At 39.2% G+C, this 23567-nt stretch overlaps 1 protein-coding gene across 2 annotated transcripts in view; it reads left to right on the top strand.

Moving 5' to 3' along the window:
* MAST4 (microtubule associated serine/threonine kinase family member 4) overlaps nucleotides 1-23567 on the top strand; it is a 161124-nt gene that overhangs the window by 85402 nt on the left and 52155 nt on the right. For both annotated transcript variants that reach the window (XM_008691344.2, XM_040622219.1), the window contains exons 4-9: nucleotides 2296-2374; nucleotides 9103-9260; nucleotides 11315-11390; nucleotides 13328-13537; nucleotides 19414-19515; nucleotides 22047-22179. In XM_008691344.2, coding sequence (XP_008689566.2) covers nucleotides 2296-2374; nucleotides 9103-9260; nucleotides 11315-11390; nucleotides 13328-13537; nucleotides 19414-19515; nucleotides 22047-22179 — 758 coding nt within the window. The remainder of the gene's footprint in view (nucleotides 1-2295; nucleotides 2375-9102; nucleotides 9261-11314; nucleotides 11391-13327; nucleotides 13538-19413; nucleotides 19516-22046; nucleotides 22180-23567) is intronic.

Here is a 23567-nt window from a genome sequence, read left to right as displayed (position 1 = left end):
CCCCAAAAAAAAATCACTCTTCAAAAAAAGCCTTGTTGCTTTGGCTAGAATGTAGTCTGTCTTCCAATAATATTTTATGGGGAGCTTCTGCAAAGAAAAGACAACATTGTTAGCAGGATCCAAATTGCACTTGTGTGATAGCTTTCTTGGAAAAAAAAGGGTGTGCTCTCTCTTAAGTACTGTATACAGCATATATAGTAACTTCTGATGTGCAGTCGTCATGGTAATGAAAATGCAATGGTCCTTTGTGCTCCATTTGAGTATATAGACACAGAGAACTTGGGGAACTTCATGAGACATAAATTATTTCTGGTCCGTGGCTGCACATTCTTGTTTAAACATCTTTTAGTTGTGTGTTTTCCAGAGTAAGCAAATATAATTTATGTTTCAAAACTAATAAGAACATGTCTTTTCTTGGAATTGCTCATTCATGTGAAATATATTCATTGATACCTGAGGGAAAGGAGAGTTAATGAATCACAAAACAAAATCATGGTGGGGGAAATCGTGCCCGAGTTCTTTCCAGAGACTAGTTTCTGATAATTGCTATTAAATGGACTTCTGATAATTGCTATTAAATTGCTATTAAATAATCCTTTTAAAATTCATACCCCCCCCTTTTTTTTTACTTCTAAAAATTGGAGGTTTTAAAAATATAAAGTACAGCATGGATTTTTAAGTCTTCAATAAATAGCCAAATAAAATATGACTAACCTGTGTCCATTTAATTCATAGATATTAGAAGCATGTTATTATTATTATTGTTTTCTTAAATCTTTAACATTTTTAATTGTTTAAAACTATTTTTAAAGAACATATGACTTAATTGTTCCCATTCCTTTTACCTGGTATATTTACAAATATTTTATTTTGCTTCTTTTAAAAAAAAAACAAAAAACCTTGATTCAATTGTTCTCCAATCATGATCACAGAAATGACAGGTAATTTTACTGAAATTTTAACATTGTAGTATTTCTGTGATTTGTCCACTTGAATTTCTCCATTTTGTCTTTGTGGACCATTTGCATTTATTGGAGGAAACATCCATGGTAGCCTGTGATTATATTTTCCCTTGACTGTAATTTAATCTCAAATGTCAGTTTTTTACATAAACATCTAATTGTGACGTTTCTCAAATTCAAGTCTAGTGCTGTTGAATCCCCTGACTTCAACTTCCTGTGAATGTGTCTCTGGTATATTTGGCCCCCTCATATCTCTCACTTGGTAAATTAGTACAGTCATAAATTACAAGAAGTCTATGTAGATACTCCATCCAAAGAATGCAGTAGGGGCCTTTATAATGTGTGTTTTTTCTGTTTTTCCCATGGCAAATGCTCATCTATTTGTTTTCACAGGGGTATATGATTTTGGAGTCACAGTCTTACTTAAAATAGAATAAATAATAAAGCAATGACAATGCTTTCTGGTGTTCCCCTGCAACAGTATTGTCTCTACTGCTTCAGTCAATCATCTAAGACCCTTGTAAAGACCCTAACTCATAACCAGAATCTGCCCTGGAAGCTACCCTTTGACCATTTGGAGAGAAAAATCACTCTCTTCAAGGACTCCTGACAGTTTTGCCTCTATGACTGGGGCAGACACTTGTACTCTTTGCACTAGTGGAGAATTTTCTTTCTGCCCTTGCTGTCCCGGCCAGAGCTAGACTGCATACTCACAGCCTCTGCAAGGGGCTTTTGTTGCAACACTCGATGAAGCCAGGTCATGTCAGAAGATAGTAACTCTTAGAGATTCTGAATATAAGGTCAGTCACTTTTTTCATGTGCAAGATTTTTGCTACTTAAGACTTGAACCAGCCCTGAGCCCCCACTAATCCCTTCCCTTGAAAATAAGTGGAGAGTCTTTAGGATGTAATCAAAGTCCCCACCGGCTCTTGTACCTTGCTGGAATTCCGGCCATTCCAAAGACCCATGGCCTCAGTTATCAGCTTCCGGACACGAGTATTTTTCCTCCTCCCTTTCTGTTTTTATTCATTTGAATCTGCTGAGTCTGACCATTGTAATTATCCCTGGTATTCATTTTGTCAAAGTGTGTTAGTGAGAGATCAATAATATGGATCAACCCATTCACTTTCTATTTGTTTGGGTGTATCGATTCAGTTTAAACAAAAGTCAACCTGCTGTATAATGTTTGTTTACTCTGGCCCTTGCTGAACATTTCCACATCTTCACTGACCGCATTTGTGTCATTTGTTTGACTAAAAATACTCGGTTTCCCTGGGGTTCCCCTGAAACAGTGCTCCAACGTTGGGCAAAGCTGATCTCCCTCTCTCAATAGGACTGATGGACGCCGCTGGTCCTTGGCTTCTCTCCCCTCCTCTGGCTATGGGACAAACACGCCCAGCTCCACAGTCTCTGTAAGTACCTTACTGTTCTCCTCTTCCTCATAACCACACGGCTCTCTGGCACAGCAGGTGTTTTCTCTGGGTGTTTCCTGGTAGGAAGAAGATAAATTCTGCCTGTCTGTTGCTCTGAATAGGTAACTCATCACATGATGAGCGGGCAAACGTAAAAAGGACATACTCTTTGCTGCAAGCTTTTAAACTCTGGTGCATAAATTGAGTTAAGTCCCAGGATCACAAGTTTGGAGGAGATTGGGAGCTTTCGTTTTTAATACCAGTTGGTGTAGTTTGTGGTGTAGGGGGGAATGCAATCTGGTTTTATTGCTTTGGTTCTGCACCAGTGATATCAGTACTAAAAACACCATTAAATTTTGATGGCCTGGGTCTTTTTTTTTTTTTTTTTTTTCCTTGTGTGGCTTAGATGCAGGGGATTTTTTTGTTTGTTTTTGTTGTTTTGTTTCTTTGTTTTTCTCCTTCAAAGGAAAAAAAAATGGCAAGCCTTAAATCTGTACCTCCTAGGTAAGAATTTTTTTTTAAGGGGAGATTAAAAGAATTTAGTAGTAAGTTAAGACAAAGAGACAAAATGAAGCCATGGAAATAGAAGAGAGAAAGAAGGATGCTCTTGCCCCAAACTGTAACATTGCAACAGGAGCCCTAGCAATTAATGGAACCGATTCAGTAAGTTGGATGGATGCTTTCTCAGTTTGAATTAGTGGTGCTGCAGGATACCTGTCTCTACAGAGCTTCGGAAGCTGGAGGTCATTTAGAAAGACCAGGTATGTTGTAGGTGTTCAATACATACCTAATGGAATGGTCCAAATGCCCTTGAACAAGCTGGGAATGGGACCTGATGATTTTAGATTTCCTTCTGGTGATTTCCATCTTTATTTTGTGACAATCTGTGGTTTATTGTGTAGGGTTATTCATCTACCGTTTTGTTGTGGCGGTGATGGTGCTGGTTTTTCACAGGCCCCAGCACCGGGCTAACCATGTACATTCAGCTGCTTAATAGTACTTGCATTGCAAAGACACTACATTTGGGGCACCTGGGTGGCCCAGTAGGTTAAGCATCCAACTCTTGATTTCGGCTCAGGTCAGGATCTCAGATCTCAGGATTGTGGGATCGAGCCCCACATCGGGCTCCTCACTCAGCAGGGAGTCTGCTGGAGATTCTCTCTCTGCCCTTCCCCCTGCTACCTCTCTCCCTGCTCTCTCTTTCTCTCTCTCTCTCAAATAAATTTTAAAAAGAAGAAAGGACACTACAATTAAGTTTATAAACTAACTGGTATCACCACTGCCTTATATTAAGTGTTTCCAGAATTCCAGATGCAATTTCTGGAGCACCTTTAATACTGCCTTGTTAAAATTTGTTGTATTATATTTACCATCTCCCTGATATTTTATTGAGGAGAGGTAGTTTATTTTCCTATCCTCTATTCCATTTAGTTGTGGTATATGAGTTTATTGTCCATTTTGATGATTTTGGTGAAAAGCCTTGCATCCGGAGAGGATGCTTCAAACTCATGAATGGTTTCAGCAGATAAAACTGTCACTAAAAAACAGTGAAGCCACGCTAGACTGCTGTGTCCAGAACCATCACTGGTCATTGGTTGATGTTAGATGTTGAAAACGTAGATAATTCCAGTGTGAAAAAGAATGCTAAAACTGATTGACCAAAAAGAAAAACAAGGGTAACTTTCTGAAATTTAAGTATTGTTCTCCTATAGATTTTCAGGGAAGTTTCTTGTCTCCAGATTCTTGTTCATTTCAGCTCTGGGACCTTGTTTTGCCCTTCACTTAAGTTTTATTGTCATTTGGGTACAGTAATTTGACTCTTGCAAGAAAAATTGAGGAGAGTGCAAGATCTTTCCAACTCTAATAAATCATACACCATTTTAAAAAGCCAATCTCTTCAAAAAGAGTGAGTTACATAGAATCAGACTTCGTTTGGTACAACCAATTTTAAAAACCAGCCGTTGTAGAAATATTTATTATGTGGAGACATTAGCCTGACTCCTTCCAGTGCGTTGTAGTCTTTGTTTAATCCCAGCAACACACCGTGTCATGCAATTGCTACTGTTCTTTTCATTTTATTTATCAAAAATGTAAGACACGTGGGATGCCTGGGTGGCTCAGTTGTTAAGCGTCTGCCTTCGGCTCAGGGCGTGATTCCAGTGTTCTGGGATTGAGCCCCGCATCAGGCTCCTCCGCTGGGAGCCTGCTTCTTCCTCTCCCACTCCCCCTGCTTGTGTTTCCTTTCTCACTGGCTGCCTCTTTCTCTGTGTCAAATAAATAAATAAATAAATAAATAAATAAATAAATAAAATCTTAAAAAAAAAAAAAAAAGAAGTGTAAGACACAGAGAATGCACTGAGGGGCTTTGACCAACCCCCTCCTTTCTCTAAGAATACAGTAAGGCCTAGACTCCAGGCTCTTGGCTCTTTTTAAAGAATTTACATGGTTTTTCTTAAAATAAATATTTTAATTAATAAACATGACCTGGCCATCTGTCACAATGAAATTATCACCATCCTTGACTTCCATATGTGTTTAAGGAAGAAGCCACCTGAGACCGTTTTTAGACACACACACACACACACACACACACACACACACACATGCGCGCGCGCATTTGCTATGTTTCTACCCAACAGCTGCTGACCAGAGGTGAGGTAGCTTTTAGCTTTCTCTTAAGTGTTTATTAAAGAATGTCGTACATATAATTGTTGACCTCATGTTTCTCCTTTTTCCTTCAAAATAAAATTTTTTTTAAAGATTTTATTTATTTATTTGACAGGGGGAGAGAGAGAGAACACAAGCAGGCAGAGTGGCAGGCAGAAGCAGGCTTCAAGCTGAGCAGGGAGCCCAAGCTGGGACTCGATCCCAGGACCCTGAGATCATGACCTGAGCCATCCAGGCACCCCTAAAATTTTAGCTTTCAAAATTACTTTGTGCCAAAAGACACAAGGAAATGTTAAGTGTGTGAAGTGTAGGTGCTCCACTCATACAAAATTCAGTTATGTGTTCTCCATATTGGTTTTTGATAAAAAGTAATGAGTGAAAATTTGAAAAGCTACTTTTCATTTCTCTCAGTGTTTTGGGGTTCTTGTCCTTTACATAGTGGGGCAAAATTTGCACAAAACTTTTTAGTAGTTATATTTTCTTCTTTTTTAAAAAAAATGTATTATATTTTATTTTATCTTTAAGTAATCACTATGCCCAATGTGAGGCTAGAACTCATGACACTGAAATCAAGAGTCACATGTTCCACTGACTAAGCCAGCTGGGTGCCCCTCATTTTCTTCTTTTCTAAATGTGGTCTGAGGCACTCTCAGATTTTTGTTGTGTGGGTTAACTGTTAGTCATTTAGCCAATCAGGAATGCATTTTAGATATTCTTTAAAAGTAAACATACAGAGCACAAAATTACGAACACTTTGAAAATATAGCTTAAGTTTGACAGGTAATTGTGTTGTTAGCTGAATTCCAGAACTACTTCTGCTGAAATGTAAACATTATGTCTTTATCCTGGCATATATGGCATCTATAAAATTGGCAAGTGTTAAAAATGCTATATTTTGAAATTGAAAAGATTTGGTCATAGGAAGTTAATCAGTCCTTCCAGAAGATATTTAGTATTGCAACTTCTTTCAACTGCAAATTTTGCCATTAAAATTAATCTGTGGGGAAATTTTCTAAGATAATATTGAGATTATAATTTTTAATTTTAAAATAAGTAATATGGAACTGCAGCAGTAGGAGGACATTCCCCCATATTTCTTAACAGATTAATTATTTTCTGCTGAGGGAAGGGAAATAAGCATGTAAATACCTATAAATATGTGAGGTATGACTATAAAATGATACTACATTTAGTAACCAGTAGAAAATTATGCATTCATGTGAGTATTGTCTGTTGCAAAATGGTTATCTGGAGAGACTAAATGATACATTATTCAGAACAGGTTTGGGGAAGTCTTGTACAGCTTTTTTTTTTCTTTATGTAACTCTCTACTTTTTAAATGTGAATTTGATTTATGACACTATCAAAACTCATGTGCAGACCAGTTCAGTGATGAGACCTGACACCACACTTAGAGAATATGCTAGAAACATAAAGTAATCAAACACAGTTTATTGAGAAACTCCCAAACAAATTATCAAAGCTCTCCCCAGAGTGGTACTCCCGGCCACTTTGACCGGTGGAGGGGACTTTGCAATATGGGGTGCAGTCTTGGGCAGGCCTGCACCTCTGCTGTCCTGCAGTTCTCACTGGCTGCGAAAAGTTCTCCCCTGAGTGAGTCCCTGATCTCTGCTAAAACCTAACGTTGGATTTTTCGATTGTCCAATATCATCTCCCTTTTGGGGCCCTATTTGGTACCTTTTGAATGCCTGGGGCCATTTTGCTGGCCTACAGCTGTCCCCAGTGCTTTGTCACTTGGATATGGTATCACCCTCATCCCATTTTACCTTGCATGTTCCAACTGAGATGAAAGAGGCTCTCTCCCCAGAGGAGCTCCTTGCCTCCTTGCTTCTTTAGTAGTGTTAAGGTTAGAACACTGAACACCACTGCATTGTTCATTTTGCCACATTCCCCAGCAGTAAACCTGGGGTACATTCCTTATACAGTTTCGTCCTGGGCTGTATATATGGTAGAACCACAAAATTTTCCCTTCAGAGTTACCACTTGCTAAGGTTTTGTTACATTAGTATGGGCTGTTTTTAAAATATTTTGTTGAATAAATGTTAAAGATACAAGTAAAGCCTTGCCCACCCAGTCCCTTTCTGCTTCCTCCCTCCACAGAGGGAACGCACCCTCCTGAAGTCGCTTGGTGTCATTTCCATGCCAGTACAGGCCCATGACACTTGACGTGAAACTCTAGAGCCCAGTGTGTTTTGGAATTAATTTTCATATTTTAGAAAGGTAGTGCAATCCCTATACTGTGCACAACAGCCCAGCAGCACCAGGGCCAGGAGCTCATAATCAAATATATTAATATTTCTACAGCAGCCTGAGTCAACATTCACACTGAGTGGATTGAGTACATCTTTTAAATAGCTTTCTATCAGTTCACTTGATGCTGTGCCTTCAAAGGGGTTACTGTAAACTTACAAATAAACTTCTGGGTCTTAGGGTTTTGAAATCTTGGATACAGAACTGTGGACATTGATTTTTCTCTGAGCCCTATGTACAGATCCTTAATTCTGGTTTTTTATTAGCTAATTTCCTTATCTTCACTTTTATCATTACTGCTTCTCTCCTGCTTACAGTGATTTTATTATTCTTTTCCTGATTGCTTGAGTTGACTTAGTTTGTGCTTTATTTGTTTTTTTCACAGTGAAAAGTGTTTAAGACTGTGCTTATACTTTTTGAATAGCGATTTGGTTTATCTCATAAGTCTTTCCAGTAGCGTTCTCATTTTTATGGCTTATAAAACAATCTCATTACCTTATAAAAATTTCTCTTTGTCTCAGTATGTACTTATAAGATGTTTCATAATTTCAGGGTATGAGGGTATTTTTAAGCTTTAGTCATTAATTTCTAGTGTTCCTACATTGGATGCTTCAGTGTTTATGAAGTGTATTTATTGTTAAACTAATGACAGCTTTAAAAAAAAAAACCTGTTAAAACTGAGATTTCAGATGAGTGTTACCTTTACAAATATGCTTATTCTAATCATGATTCTCTTGCTCAAAGATTTCTCAATCTCTTTTGTTAGAATTGCTTGTAGAGTTTACCTCCCAGTTAAACAAAAACAAAAGTCTGTTTGCTTTATAGTTCTGTTTCTCAGATTAATTAAAAACAGTGTTATTTAGTTATTCATTTCTACATTACCTTGCTCTAAGTATTAAGTGACAGTTTTCAAAAAGCAAATCTATATGCAAGGAATTAAAAAAAAACTCACCACCACTGAAGCTGCTTTAAAAAGAGAGAGAGGGAGAGTCTTAGCCAAAGGGAAAAGGGAAAAAAAATCCAATTTTTTTTTAAAGATTTTATTTATTTATTTAACAGAGATAGAGACAGCCAGCGAGAGAGGGAACACAAGCAGGGGAGTGAGAGAGGAAGAAGCAGGCTCACAGCGGAGGAGCCTGATGTGGGGCTCGAACCCAGAACGCCGGGATCACGCCCTGAGCCGAAGGCAGACGCTTAACCGCTGTGCCACCCAGGCGCCCCAAAAAATCCAATTTTTAAAACAATGACATTAGTGCGAAAAGTATCTTCATCTCTTCCCCTTTTAACCGAAGGCACATACCGATGTATCAAAGGACGGCATGCTTTGTAAAGGAGGATCTCATTACCTTATTTATGATCACACATCATAAAATTCATTTTCTGTTACTGAGAGTCAAAGTGTTTCATTGTGAGCAGTGGTCCCAGCAAGGGTACAATGCTCAGCTGAGAGCTAATCTGTCATTTCATGCCTCCAGATTCTCCAGGGTCACTTTTTTGCCTTGGCTTTGAGCAAGATCTCCCCATTTTCAGAGCCTGGGTTTTCTACAAGAGAGGAAACCATCTTTTGGGAAATGGTCCTAAAGACAAATAAGATGAAATATGGAAGGCATTTTGACCTCACATCGAAAGCAGCAAGGGTACACATTTAGATACTAGTTATTGTCATTATAACATGAAAGGGAAACAATGTAAAATGGTGATGCCACCCAGGTTCACTGCTTTGATTGCGAATTCCCTTGAAGTCTATCTTTCTAAGATGGTCCTCTGACCTCACTGTGGTTTGTCCGTAGTCCTCCTCTTCCTCCCAGGAGAAGCTGCATCAGTTACCCTACCAGCCAACGCCAGATGAATTGCACTTCCTGTCGAAACATTTTTGTACTACCGAAAGCATTGCCACGGAAAACAGATGCAGGAACACGCCCATGCGCCCCCGTTCCCGAAGCCTGAGGTGGGTGGACCTGATTGAAAAATGTATTGAATTATCTGTTTTTAACCATTTTGAGGGAAGCGTTTTGATCCTCCAACTCATCTACGTGTTAATTGATTTGTGAACTACCCCAAATATAGTGTGATTTTTCCCATCTCTACATGATATTGTTAATTACCACTGAAAGGCATCGTACTGCTTTTCGTTTAAGTTCTCTCGATTTGTTAATTGGGGTAGTAGCAATAATCACGAGGTACTAAAGGGATCTCCTGTAAAACCTTCTTGCTGTTGGAAATTTCAAGACGACCCGATCGTGGTGCAGGAGTACTTAATGTTCTTTTTTTAAGAGGGGTAAGCTGGCTAAAAAGGAAGGACAGCAAAAAGAAAAGGATTTTCATTTAGATCCCACATTATAAAAGTTCACCCAGATTTTTCATCTTTTTTCCCTTCATGAGTTTTACTTGTTCCAAGCTTATGAATAAGTTGTTAGGAGTTTGTGTCCCTTAAATTTTGACATTGAGTAGGGCCAGATATATGTAGAGAGAGATAGATTTGTCTTACAGGTTTTTTGGTTTTTTGTGTGTGTTTTTTTTTTTGTTTTTTTTTTTTTTTAGGATGTAGACTCTAAAACAGACTTGTGTTCAGGATGTTTATTAGGGAGTAGCTCAGGATTTATACCATGTAAGGAAGGCAAGCAAACTGACTTGGGCAGAAAGAAATCTAGCTGCCACACAGCCAACTCCACAGGGAGCTCTCCGGATGGCATGACCCGTCAGAGTTGTCTGTCTGTGCCAGATGGCCCTTACTTTTTACCCCTACCTCAGTCACCAAGTGTGGTTCCCAGGGAAGGACATGGCCTGGGTGAGGTGACGAGAACTGAGGCCATCTTTGAAGGGACTGCTGGCTGACGGCTTCTGCAGTCGCGGCCGCTGGGGGTAGCAGTCCTTCTCTGCAGGATGGTCGAGGCAGTCCATCTCCACAGTATGAAATCTTGGTGCCATAGAACTGGTGTACTTTCCTGTGTAAGATTTTACTGTAAAAACAGTTTGTCAGGTGCTCAGTTGAACATCAGAGTTTACTGAGGAGGGTTTTCCCCTTTGTACCTTTTTTTTTTTTTTTAAAGTAAACTCTACACCCAACATGGGGCTCAAACTCATGACCCCAGGACCAAGAGTCTCATGTTCTACTGACTGAGCCAGCCAGGTTGCCCCCCTCTTTGTACCTTTTTTATTTAGTATATAATAAACTGATAGTAAATGTAGCCCCATTGCGTAATTTGGGAATGTGTTATAATTTTGAGTTAAGGAATAAAAGGTCAATTGTATGAATTTATTTAGGGGCACTATATTTTACCACATGGGTGCCCATTTTATGGTTTTATGAAGGGAGTTCCTTGGATATCTAGCACAGGCTGTGTTCTCCCAGAAATGTAAACACTCTCACTGAAGTTGCATAACTCTGTAACACTAGGAAGAAATATGAACCTACCATTGAAATAAAAGCACACCACAGTTACATGCCTCTGTTTCATATCGGACGTAATGCTTACCTCAGCACCCCAAATAAATATTCGCTAGGCCAGAAAATGGATTTCAGTGGCGACACCTGTGCCGTGGAAGACGCTCAGACCTCTTCAGTGGTACGTGGCAGAGCACAGGTGTAGGATAAAAGTGTGAAATTATACTGTTCGGTGTGTCCTAGATGTTGCTGTTTGTAACGATCCTTTTTTGTTTTATATTGCAATTCGTTAATTGGTTTCCAGAACTAGAGAAATGCATTCTACATACAGAATATAATCTCAATTTAAGAACATTTCTGAACTAGTTTTATATCGTAGCTGTAATTACTTTGTGGCATTTCATTTCTAGATCTTCCTTTTTGAATCCTATTCAGGGTGTCAGTATTTGTGGGTATTTATGTATGTACTAATGACTGATTTTGTAGTTTATTACCTAATACACTTTTCTTACAAAGGTTGTATAGTACTTTTGATCCACCCAATTGTTTATAAATAAAAAGCTTATTTTCGTTTCATGCTGAGGCAAGTTTAAAAGGGTAATTTGCTTTGCTTGCAGCCCTGGACGTTCTCCCGCCTGCTGTGACCATGAAATAATTATGATGAACCATGTCTACAAAGAAAGGTTCCCGAAGGTAATGAATTGAATTGAAGATGCCTAGCATCTAAAGGAACAGGCAGCTTGGGCTTGGGCGTAGCATCTGTAAGGTGGTTTTGTTATGGAAAGCGATGGTCCAGTCCAGTAGTAATGAATTAGACTTGTGTAGAACAGCCCCACAGCTTCTAAGAAAGGTAAAATCACTCAACATTTTTTTTTTAATTGGCTGAGGACTAGCCACACTCTCCGTGTGCTAAACTGCCTCTACAGCAAATTCTGATGGTTGCCCCACCCACTGGGTGGGCCTGATGAGGTGCCCCAGGGAGAGGGAGCCTCCACACCCACGGGCTCCGTCAGGCAGCAACCGTTTTTCTTCCTTAGAAACCTGTAGAATGGGTATGTGACGATTGTCTTTTTTCTTAAAACAAACAAAAAAAAACCCTTGTTTTTCTTTTCTGTGACTTCATATCTCTTCAGCAATTATATGTCTAACCCTGTTACTTTAGAAGGGAAGGGACAGTTGCAGTGTACCCCAGTAGACTGGCAAAGGGAATTCACGCTGAGCCAGAGAGGACTTGCTGAAGAGTCGTTGACAGACGGCCTGGCTGCAAAAACCTGCCATTGCACGCCTCCAGTCACCTGCTTTCCACAGCCTTTCCCCGGGTGTTCCTACACATTCAGGAGGAGACAGCCTTTCCATCGTGTTCCTGTTCCTCCCCAGCTACTTGGGTAGCCCTAGGCAAGAAAACGAAAGGAAGTCTCTGGTTTCATAAATCACGAGTAGAGTACTTATTATTTGTAATGAACCCAACATTGATGTCATTGATTAAAGCCGTCTTAGCTATTAATTACATGTCCCTTGTTCACCAGGGAGCTAGGTCCTGACTCTGTAGTTACTGCTGGTTAGGATTTTAGAGAGAAGCAGGAGGCAGAGGGGCCCCCCTCCTCCCGCATAGACAGTTAATATAAGCAGCAGATACCAATTAGGCACTAGGGCATCACAGAGAATGAAATCAAAGTTGGAAAGGAGATTTTCGATATATGTACCCAAGGAATCTCCGTGGCCTTTCGCACAAGATGTAGCTTTTTGAGAGAAGGGTAAGTATGTTCCTGGTACATTAAAACCTACTGAGCAGAACAACTCTTGGCCCACCCTGTGGAATTCCAGCAACAGTCCTGAGTGCTGAATAGGTAAAAACATAATGATATTTTTGAGCATCTTATCTGAAAGAAAGAGCCCGAGATCTAAAATGAAAGCATAACAATGCACAGTATTGTTCGGCTTATTTGAAGAAGCTTACGTAGACTATTTTATATTTGATAGGATAGAAAAAAAAATAATTATCACCCTAGGATGGTCAGTTTCCCTTATATACCTCAAATCTTTCTTCCATGTGATTAGGCTGCTGTTGCTGCTTTAAAAAAAAAAAAAAGTAGACTTTAAATGAGCAACTGGGTGTTATATGCAACTGATGAATCACTCAATTCTACCTCTGAAACTAACATTACAGTATATGTTAATTAAGTTGAATTTAAATTAAAAAAAATTTTAATAGACTTTTTTTTTTTAGAGCAGTTTTAGGCTCAACAAAAATTGAACTGAAAGTACCGAGAATTCCCATATACCCCCTGACGATGCCCCCCCAGCTCACCCCCACACATGCCAGCACACCCACCCACACACCCTCCTCCCATGATCATCCTCCACCAAAGCGGTCCATTTAACAATCGATGAATGTGCCTTGACACCTCATAATCACCCAAAGTCCATAGTTAACATTTAAGGCTCACTCCTGGTGGTATACATTCTGTGGGTTTTGACAAATATGTAAGGACATTATGTATACACCATTAGTTTCGAGAATTCTATTTCATAATTTGTGGAGGTCTCTGAAAATACCAGATAAATGTGATGATTGTCCACATGTGTGTTTTGTCATATTTCATCTGTGTGCACATGTCTTCTCTAAATAGGCTACGGCTCAGATGGAGGAACGTCTGAAGGAAATTATCACCAGCTACTCCCCTGACCACGTTCTTCCTCTAGCAGATGGAGTGCTTAGTTTCACTCACCATCAGATTATTGAACTGGCTCGAGATTGCTTGGATAAATCCCACCAGGGTCTCATCACCTCACGATACTTCCTTGAATTACAGCACAAATTAGATAAATTGCTACAAGAGGTATGAACCACATACCGTATAAAGTTTTCTGATTTGTTTTGCTTTTCCCCTGAAAAAAGAAAAGATTTCACGAGTGCATTTGCTTCCACGTTTTAACCATGAGATAGAGTTCCTATTCCAGGGAAGCAAAGAAGAAAAAACTAGAGTTCATATTCCAGGGAAGCGAAGAAGAAAAAACTAGAGTTCATATTCCAGGAAGCGAAGAAGAAAAAACTGGAGTTCATATTCCAGGGAAGCGAAGAAAAAACTAGAGTTCATATTCCAGGGAAGTGAAGAAGAAAAAACTGATTGCTACTTGCTATAAATTGATGGTCGTCATCATTTGTAGTAATAGAAAGTTAATGTAATAACCTTTGCAGGAACCTCGGGACCCAACAATCTATGGCTTTGGGATAAGTGGATTGCGAAGGATTTTGAGGCAGTGATTTTCCCCCCACCCCAACCATAAAGTTATAAATTGCCTGAGAGCATGTGTGTTATTTGATGATGCTATCTAGGTCTAATATCTGGAGAAGCTAAATGGAAAATGGCTGGCTTCTTCCAGGCCTGTGTCCTATTAATTAACCTGCACGTGCTAGTGGGTAGTAAATGGTAACTTATATTTTCATTAGGGTCAGTTCCTCTTCTAACAAAATATCCAATTTCCAAAAGACAGATAAACACAGGACCTGCCTGAGCCTAACACTTGAATGCTTAGCTCCTGATAACACCCAGGACGGGAAGGAATGTGTCTGGTGCGATGCAATTAGTGCATATATTGCTCTTGCAACCGAAATTGATCAGCCACAGCCCACAAGTAAAACCTATTTAGCTTATGTATTTGGATATATTGTATTTCTCTACCTCATAGGGCAGAAGTTATGCCCATGTCAGCATGATTGTAGGTGGTTTTCTCTACTCCTGAATATATAAATAATTGTGTGGACCTGAAGGAAAATAATAGCATCCTAGTTTTTTGGAAATTCCTCTGTGTTTGCCCCTACTGAATTTAGTCCTGGCGAGATGAGACGATCTCTCTCTGACCAGCAGCCACTTTGTTTCTTTTCTTTCCCATCCAAACATCCCAGTAGAGTTTTCTGTACTGTGTTCCCATTGCTCCTGTTTCAACCTATCGTAGTCCATTAAGGCAGTGTTTCTCACCGTATTTTAGGGGTGGTGAATACAGTGTTTTTGGTTTTTGTTGTTCATTTCCAATTTGTCTTGCACCAATTCTCCTGTAAATTAAAATGAAAATAAATTTATAGGGAAATGATCATCCATTTGGGTGTATAAGAAATGTAAAAATGGAAGAGCTGCTAAATGGTTAACAAGTCATCACAGACGGCCGATAGCAGCATAGGCTACAGTGGCTGTGTGGGCAGCGATTTTGTCTGTCTTTTTCATCTAGAATAGGTCTAACACATGGGAGAACTCTTGTTGAATGAATGGCTTCTGACCTCTCACTAAACTCACTGAAGTCCACCGTCCTCCTTATTGTCATATCCACTGGACATTTTCCCAGAGCAGCCTGTTTGACTAGAATATTATATTTAGCAATACTAAAATTTTCCTTTTGTCTCTTGCTAACCCCTCTCCTTTCAAGATATTCGTAGTACCTCTGTTTCTTCTCTGCTTCTTCCAAGGGCTCTTCTAAGTTGCATTTTCTAAAAGTTAGCTTTCCCGTGATCTGATTCGTGGTCCACTGCTCCTCCCCTCTGGGGACCTTGTTGGCTATCTTAAAGACCCATGAGCTCTAATGGCTTCCATTCTGTATCTCAGATCTGCAGCTCTGTCTTAGATTTCAAATTCATGTGTCTGCCTGGCTATTGAGTATCTTTCCACCAAGGCAGTATCCTAACCCCCAAATTCTTGCTTCTGTGAGGCTGTAAGAACATCTAACAGTCTTGATGGCTCCATTTCACCTACAGGTAAAAACCCTAACATGGCCTGTTGAGCACAATGCATTGTTAATGATCTGTTTTGGGGTTTCACTTTAACAGCATGAGAGGGCTCTTTGAAAGGACAGGGATCGCATCCAAATCACCTTGAACTCTCCAGTGCCTAGCACTGTGGCTGGTACTTGCTTCCTCAGTAACTATGGAAGGAAGGGAAGGAAGGAGGGAGAAAGAAGATATGTATGTATGCATGCCAAAATATTTTATTTATCATCAAATAATTCACTTCTGTTCGTTTAATCAAATCAGCTCCTGAAAAAATGCACGGAACACTATGCGTATTACTTGCTATGAGAATATCTTGAAAATGATATTTGTTAAATGGTGCATTTTTTAAAAGATTTTATGTATTTGAGAGAGAGAGAGAGAGAGAGAGCACAGGGTGAGGGAGGGCACAGAGGGAGAAGCAGACTTCCCACTGAGCAAGGAGCCCGAACGCAAATGCATGGCTGGATCCCAGGACTCTGAGATCATGACCTGAGCCGAAGGCAGATGCTTAACCAACTGTACCACCCAAGTGCCCCAAATGGTGCATTTTTAAACAGAAGAAGCAGATAAGAGATAAGAGAGTAACTCTGTTGTCAGCCTCACAGTTCTGTCCCAGGGTATTACCATAATTACTAGTTTAGTCCTGTGTTTTTCATTCCTTCAGAGGCTTTCTCTGAAAAGGATAGAATCAATATCCAAAGCTATTTACTTTGAAATCTGCCCCCAATGGGGTGCCTGGATGGGTCAGTCATTTGGGCATCTGACTGTTGATTTTGGCTCAGGTCATGTTCTTGGGGTTGTGGGATCAGCCCTGAGTTGGGCTCTGCGCTCAGCATGGAGTCTGCTTGTCCTTCTCCCTCTGCCCCTCCCTCCTGCTCATTTTCTCTATCTCTAAAATAAATAAATAAAATCTTTTTTAAAAAGTTCCCCCCACACACACACTGAATTTTATTTCTACCTAATAGACCTGGCAGATTGTTTCATGGCAGTTATAAAAAAAAAAAAAAATCTTAGGTTTCAAAAATCATGTGAATGCACCATATAATAGATAAAAATTATTGAATTTGAGGTTGCCTGGGTGGCTCAGTTGGTTAGCGTCCAGCTCTTGATTTTAGCTCAGGTCGTGATCTCAGGGTCCTGGGATGTAGCCCTGTGTTGGGCTCCACAGGCTGAGAGCCCACTTAAGATTCTTTCTCCCTCTTCTTGCCCTTTTCATGCCCTCTCTCTCTCTTTCTCAAAGAATTTAGATTATATATATATATATATATGTGTGTGTGTGTGTGTGTGTATAAAGTTTGTATTTAGGAAAATTCATCTCTTCAGCAGAGAAGCATGTATACTTGTGGTATGAAGAGCATTTTTTGGTATGAATAGGAATGTTTTCTTATTTATCTTCACAGATAAACATTTTCTTCAGTCAGTCCTTGTGGGAAAATTAAAACAATCTTCAGACTCACACTGACAGTGTCCTTCCAGAGTTTGGAGCTAAACAGTCACAGGGGAACTGTGCCTTTTAGATGGAGCCCTTATTGTGGGAATTGCCTTTGCCTTCCCCAGGATGCAATTGTTGTCACTTCCCAGCTGTGACATTGTGTGCCTGCCGGGTATCTCCTGTCCACTTTCCCTATTGTCAATTTTTGCGGGCCCAGGCAGGGTCCCCCTGTGGCTTTGAACAGCTTGATTAACTGATGCCTTTTTAAAGTCCTGAGGTCTAGGTCAATTCCAGATGAATGCTTTTATGTCTCCATTTGTTTTCTCACTTAGGTGTATTTGCCAAAGAAAATACTACACATAGGAAACTATAACCTACTCAAATATGGGTCTCAGTATTTTTTATAGCAGTCAACGCTTAAAACACAAACACAGAGTATCCATTAGTGTTGGCGCCTGCTGTTGGCAGCCTGGAAACTCTCTCTTCTCCTGCTAACTGTGATTTTTGTTTGGTGTTGTCTTAACAGAACTCCCTCCGCAATAATGTTAGTAGATAAAATATTATTTGAATTAACATTACCCATTGTATCTTTTGGCCTTAGTTACAGCTGATAATTCTTAGATGTAAGAAATAGGAACGAATCTATTATTTTTACAGTTTTTAAAATGGAATTTGTATAATCTAAACTGACTAAAGATTTTTTAAGATACAGAATTCTTGTTTCTCTTTGAAGAGTTCAGCAAAACATGTTCGGGCTTTTTAGATTTTCTTTATAATCCTGAATTTATAAAGCTGTAAATATTACAAAGAGGAAATTCTGTATGTAGCCCAAATTGTCAGTCACTAAGTTGGATGGCTTTTTTTGCTTCATCTTTAAGATTTTCTGTTTAGTTTTGATTGAGAATAAGCTATAAAGACGGCATACAGGCATATCGTGCCATTCATTATATCTTCCAAAGTCTCTTCTTGGTGTAAAACAAAAATTGGAAAGAAAACTTAGAGACAGGGGCGCCTGGGTGGCACAGCGGTTAAGCGTCTGCCTTCGGCTCAGGGCGTGATCCCGGTGATCTGGGATCAAGCCCCACATCAGGCTCTTCTGCTATGAGCCTGCTTCTTCCTCTCCCACTCCCCCTGCTTGTGTTCCCTCTCTCGCTGGCTGTCTCTATCTCTGTCGAATAAATAAATAAAATCTTAAAAAAAAAAAAAAGAAAACTTAGAGACAGTTTAAATATTATGTATATCTCCTTATATATGTTCTAGCATCCCAGCTGGTTCCTAGGACCTATAGTTTTTGTTATGAGTTGGTTTTCTTTGAATACATTCTGTTCCACAATTATTCACCAGCAGTCATTTTTACCTGTGTTGTGTTTTTTTTTTTTCTTTGAAATGTTGGGCTATTTTGCTTTTGCCTGTATATATTTCCTGTACCTACGTTTTAGAAAGCTGCTTTTGATTTGATGGCCTAAAATCAGCAGACCTGTTACTACTAAGTTTAACCATTTTTCACAGATTTGGTCTGCCACTTCTTTTCATGAGAGGGCTGGTTCTTAGAATAAAGCACCCTCAATGATGTTTTCAAATGCTTATTAGTATGTCTGTGAAATCATATTCTGTTACACGAGTATCTTCTTGATATGTTTTTTTAATCCTTAGAGGAAAGTAAATCATAACAATTTAAAAATTATGACAGCCTTAAAGTGAGCATGCATAGAAATTTACATGGTTAAACTTTTACAACTTAGGTTTTATGTCTGCCTTGATACAGATTTACCTCGTTTCTTCAAGAAAATATCATTGAAAATTAAAATGACTCAAACTGAGTTTTATTCTCAGGATATTTTTTTGTGCTTGATTAGGCAACATATAACATAAAATTTAAAAAGACAGAAAGTCAGTTAAATTTTACTGAGTTGAGTGCCTAGGCATTATTTCTTCAATATGTGAAACCAAATTTGTATGTATATGTCCAAGTATAAATGTTATCCCCCTAACATTTGAAATAAGCAATGCCCACTTCTTACACATTATAAAATAGCAAATTTATAGGCTAATTGTGGTGCCCATGTAAAATCTATTTCATAAATGTGCTAAATGCCAAAGATAACAAAAGCAGCCGTTCACTGTGTTAGCCATTTCGTACTTCATTCTGCGACATCTGGCAAATCAAGGTTCCTTATCAGCCGCCCACTCCACATGTACCATGTGCCTAATGTGTTATCATCTGTTAATCTCTCCATCACTCATGGTTCACATTGAGAGTTTTAACATTTGATTTTTAACACAGAATAAATCAAAGTTTTACAATTGAAATTTAGCTAATAGAGCCGTTTTGTAGATAAAGAACTTTAATGGTGTCCATTTGTGAACGATAATGTTCGCTTATCAGTCTTTGAAAAGTATTTTCTAGATCTCTCCATTTTCACATATTTGCAATTATCTATGCAAATATGTGCTTTGCTGGTTTTCTTTTCCATTAACTAGAGCAGCCCTGTCTCACCTTTCTTTTCATTGCTTTCTCTTAGGCTCACGATCGTTCAGAAAGTGGAGAATTGGCGTTTATTAAACAACTGGTTCGAAAGATCCTAATTGTGATTGCCCGCCCAGCTCGGTTATTGGAGTGCCTGGTAAGTTGCCCCTAGAGGGGCCTCCATTATTTATTGTTAACTGTGGGAAAGCAGTGAGCCTCAGAAACCTCCAGTTTCATTTGGCTTCAAAGACCAGAGTTAAACGGAAAGAGTCAACAGGAACTACAACTTGTGAATGTTTATGGCACATCCACATGGGATTCTGTTTTCTGGTTTTAAGTAAAAATTCTAGGACTTGTACTGTGTTGAGTGATAATCATATCACATTCCGGTCAGACTGGAAAGATCATCATGAACTAATGGGCTTCACCTTATCTCAGCACCATTACTGTGTGATACCTAATTTTAAACACTTGTTGGGCCTCACTGTTTTGGAGTTGGCAAGATGCAGAGAGAGGGAAATCAGAGAAAGGATTTCTCATAACCTGCTGTTACTAGTATCTGTTCTTAAAACGTGGTGTGTTAAATATAGATGCTTGGTGGCAGCCCACTTTGGAGAGTATAGTAGGGTCCCAAATAGACTGGACGAAGTGAGACTTTCAGAGATGAGTTCATTTTGCCAATTATATTGTCCTTGGTCATTTTCCTATTTTAAAATCTTTGTGTCTTGTAATTTTGGTTGAAATTTCAGTCCACACTGTGAACAAGTATGAAGCTTTGAACATAAGAATAGTTTTAAGGGGCTTAACGTGATATCAGCACTCACTTTTCAGTTCTGCTAGCCAGAATTATACATTCACACATATACGTATAGGGTGGTATTGCTAGGATTTTGCCTTTATTTTGATTAACATTCATAGCTTTTTATAATAGTGAAATGTTCACAGGCATAGTGAGTCATGGGAGAGGGGAAATCTTGAGGAGACAGGGAGGGGCATGGTGGAGTACGTGTTTCCATTAGTGGCCAGGACCCTTAGAACCACAGAATCAAAAGCACCATTTGGCATTGTCTCTGGGAGGATAAAGGGGAACAAATACTCTGGATGCTTCTGGGAGAACTGTGTGACTGGCAAATGCAAGCAAAAGGAAGTCTGATTTTTGTACTGCGTCTCCCATTGTACTTTTTGAATTATGCACCACATGCTTGTACTTCCTGCATTTGTTTAATTTGGGGAAAAAATAGCATTTAGCACTAAGACTTGTTTCTCTGGACAGCAGCAGATATGCTAATAGAAAATCTTGCCTTAAAAGTGGAAATGACTTTTTTCAGTAATCACTGCTCACCAGAAGAGAAGAAGTAAAAGTGCAGCCTCTCAGGGATAGAAACAAGTGAACTTAAAAGTAGAATTGAAAACGTGGCTATTTTCAGCACTATTTAAAGCTCAGATGAAACTGGGGATTCAGAGTTTTAGGGATTGTTTCCCAACTAGTGGTCTTAGGCCTGCTGTTTCAGGCCTGTGCTGTGTTGTAGGTTTCTAGAAGGGGCGCTGAGTGTATACATTGGTTTTGGCTTTACTCATTTGCAGCGAGCTTTTTTTTACATGGCCTTTAGAAACCCTTGAGTAATTCTCAGGTGAAATGCTAATATTCTGAAGTTGCCTAGTTGGGGTATTAATCAAAATGGGAAACATCCTGAGGGGAAAAAAATCTAGGAAATATAACTGAAAATAGCCTCTGTGGTTTAAATCTGCAACATAATTGTATACAATAAATAAACCCATGGCATCCATTTAGGGTGGTGGAATCCGAAAGATTTTTATTGCATCCTAGAAGTAACAGACAGCCAAAGCAAGTAAAATACATAGGCAAAATGTGCTACCAAATTTTAAAATAGAGACAGGTCATCAAAAGCATTAATTTTGTAATTTTGTCTTTTTCTTTCTTAATCTCCACATTACATGAATATTAATTTTAGAGTGTACTGATAAAAAGTGGTAATTCTGATATTTTTAAAAAATACTTTTGCACCCTTTTGTACTAATGGAGTGTCCTGCAAAACCTTTGAGAATATGTATTCTAGCATTACTCTTTTTGTGGCTGTTTGTGCAAAAAGAGAAACTGAATCTTCGGGATGAAATTTTGGATTTTAGGGGTGCCTGGATAGCTTAGTCGTTAAACATCTGCCTTCGGCTCAGGTCGTGATCCCAGGGTCCTGGGGTCGAACCCTGCATCGGACTCCCTGCTCAGAGAGGAGCCTGCTTCTCTGTCTCCCACTCCTCCTGTTGTGTTCTCTCTCTAGCTGTCTCTCTCTGTCAAATAACTAAAAAAAAAAAAAAAAGAGAGAGAGAGAGAGATTTCAGATTTTAAAATTTTACTAAAAAGGCATAACAAATTTTAGACATCATTTTCGATAAGATAGCAATAAGATATCTTAAGAGTTGCATTACAAGAAAATTGGAAGCGGTCGCTATATGAGTTACCAAGAACGTACATGTATTGCCTTAGAATATGAAAGGCTTCAGATATGAAGTACAAATTACATACTTCTTAAAAGTCATTTGCTTCATTTCTGCATAAATAACCCACAACCATGTATATCCAACAGATTTTATTGTGAGAGGAATTTATGTAATAAAACCTCAGAGAATTTTGGCTCAAATAAGTATACATCTGTGTTTGTCTTTTGCTAGGAATTTGATCCTGAAGAATTTTACTACCTATTGGAAGCAGCAGAAGGCCATGCAAAAGAAGGACAGGGTATTAAAACTGACATTCCCAGATACATCATCAGCCAGTTGGGGCTCAATAAGGATCCTTTGGAAGGTATGTACCTTGGTTGGGCTGACCTTTGACTTGATTATGCACTGTGACTTCAGACAAGAACTTAGCAAGTCTACTTTTTCCGTATAATTTGACTCTATCTGTTGAAAAGTACAAATCTGGGGACAGTTGTGCTTTGAAGAAAAAAGCAACCCTTCACTATGGGGTTTACAACTCACTAAGTTGAGTCCCGAAGAGCAGGTGAACCTGACCCATTTTGTGTTGTACCTTGAGTGTGGGGAGAGGCCTTGAAATCCCAGAGGCCTGTCAGCCTGGCAATGCCACGGTGTCCTGAAAGGGTTTAAATTTCAGCCTTCTCTGAGTATTTTTTCTCTTGCGAAGCTCGGTAGGGTTCTTCTCAAGTGTACTTCTAATTTTGAAGATGTTGCTAAAGAAATTAATTGTAATTAATTTAAAAGTGACATTTAAAGTAATCGGGGAGTAATGCAACTGATGATAGATTTAGATCAAGCGCAGTGTTGGTTGGTATATTTTTGCATGTAACAAAAAAATTATGAAAAATGATAATATACAGAAAGCCAGTGGGGGGAAAATGTTTTTTTTTTAAATATTTTATTTACTTATTTGACAGAGACAGCCATCGAGAGAGGGAACACAGCGGGGGGAGTGGGAGAGGAAGAAGCAGGCTCCCAGCGGAGGAGCCCGATGTGGGGCTCGATCCCAGAACACCGGGATCACGCCCTGAGCCAAAGGCAGAGGCTTAACAACTGCGCCACCCAGGCACCCCGGAGAAAATGTTTTTGAAAGCTTATAGGTCTAATGTTATTAAATACACAGAAGACTAAGCACCTTGTTAGTGGTTTTTTAAAAAATCTATTATCAGTAAACTACTCACCTGCCCCCAGTTTTCCTGCTCTTTATTGTTTGGATTGTCCTTAAAAACACTTAAGTTACATACTACCTAAAAAGAATCAAAAACGATCAGAGACTCCTTCATTCAAAATCCTCTTCCTGGCTCATTAAATTGAATTTGCAAACAGCGTTTATCTTGCTAAACTGTTTGTAATGATGGTAACTGTTGGCACGGCTCTTTTCCCATCTAAAGCCAGGGAGCCTGCTGCTCCCTGGCCCGCTCTTCTGTCGCCCCCACCTCGTTTGCTCTTACGGCCATCGGATCTTTGCTTCCAGTGAAATGATGCATGCATTCCTGGGAGATAATGCCAGATAAATTTATACTGTCCTGAAAGCAATACCACAACAGATTCATCACTTATCAGGGACTGGTGGCTGCTTTTCTGAAAAGTTCCCTGGGGAGAGATTTTCCCCCATGGCTTTTAAATTACCATCTTTACCTTTTTGAATCATGAGTGTTCAGAAATGGTTTAAATCAATGAAATAAAAAGGGCAGATGTTTAATGGTATTTAGATGA

The sequence above is a fragment of the Ursus maritimus genome, unplaced genomic scaffold (assembly GCF_017311325.1).
Source record: "Ursus maritimus isolate PB19 unplaced genomic scaffold, ASM1731132v1 scaffold_5, whole genome shotgun sequence".
Lineage (NCBI taxonomy): Eukaryota > Metazoa > Chordata > Mammalia > Carnivora > Ursidae > Ursus > Ursus maritimus.
The sequence above is the reverse complement of the archived record's forward strand: the minus strand, read 5'-3'. Positions and strand labels throughout refer to the sequence as shown.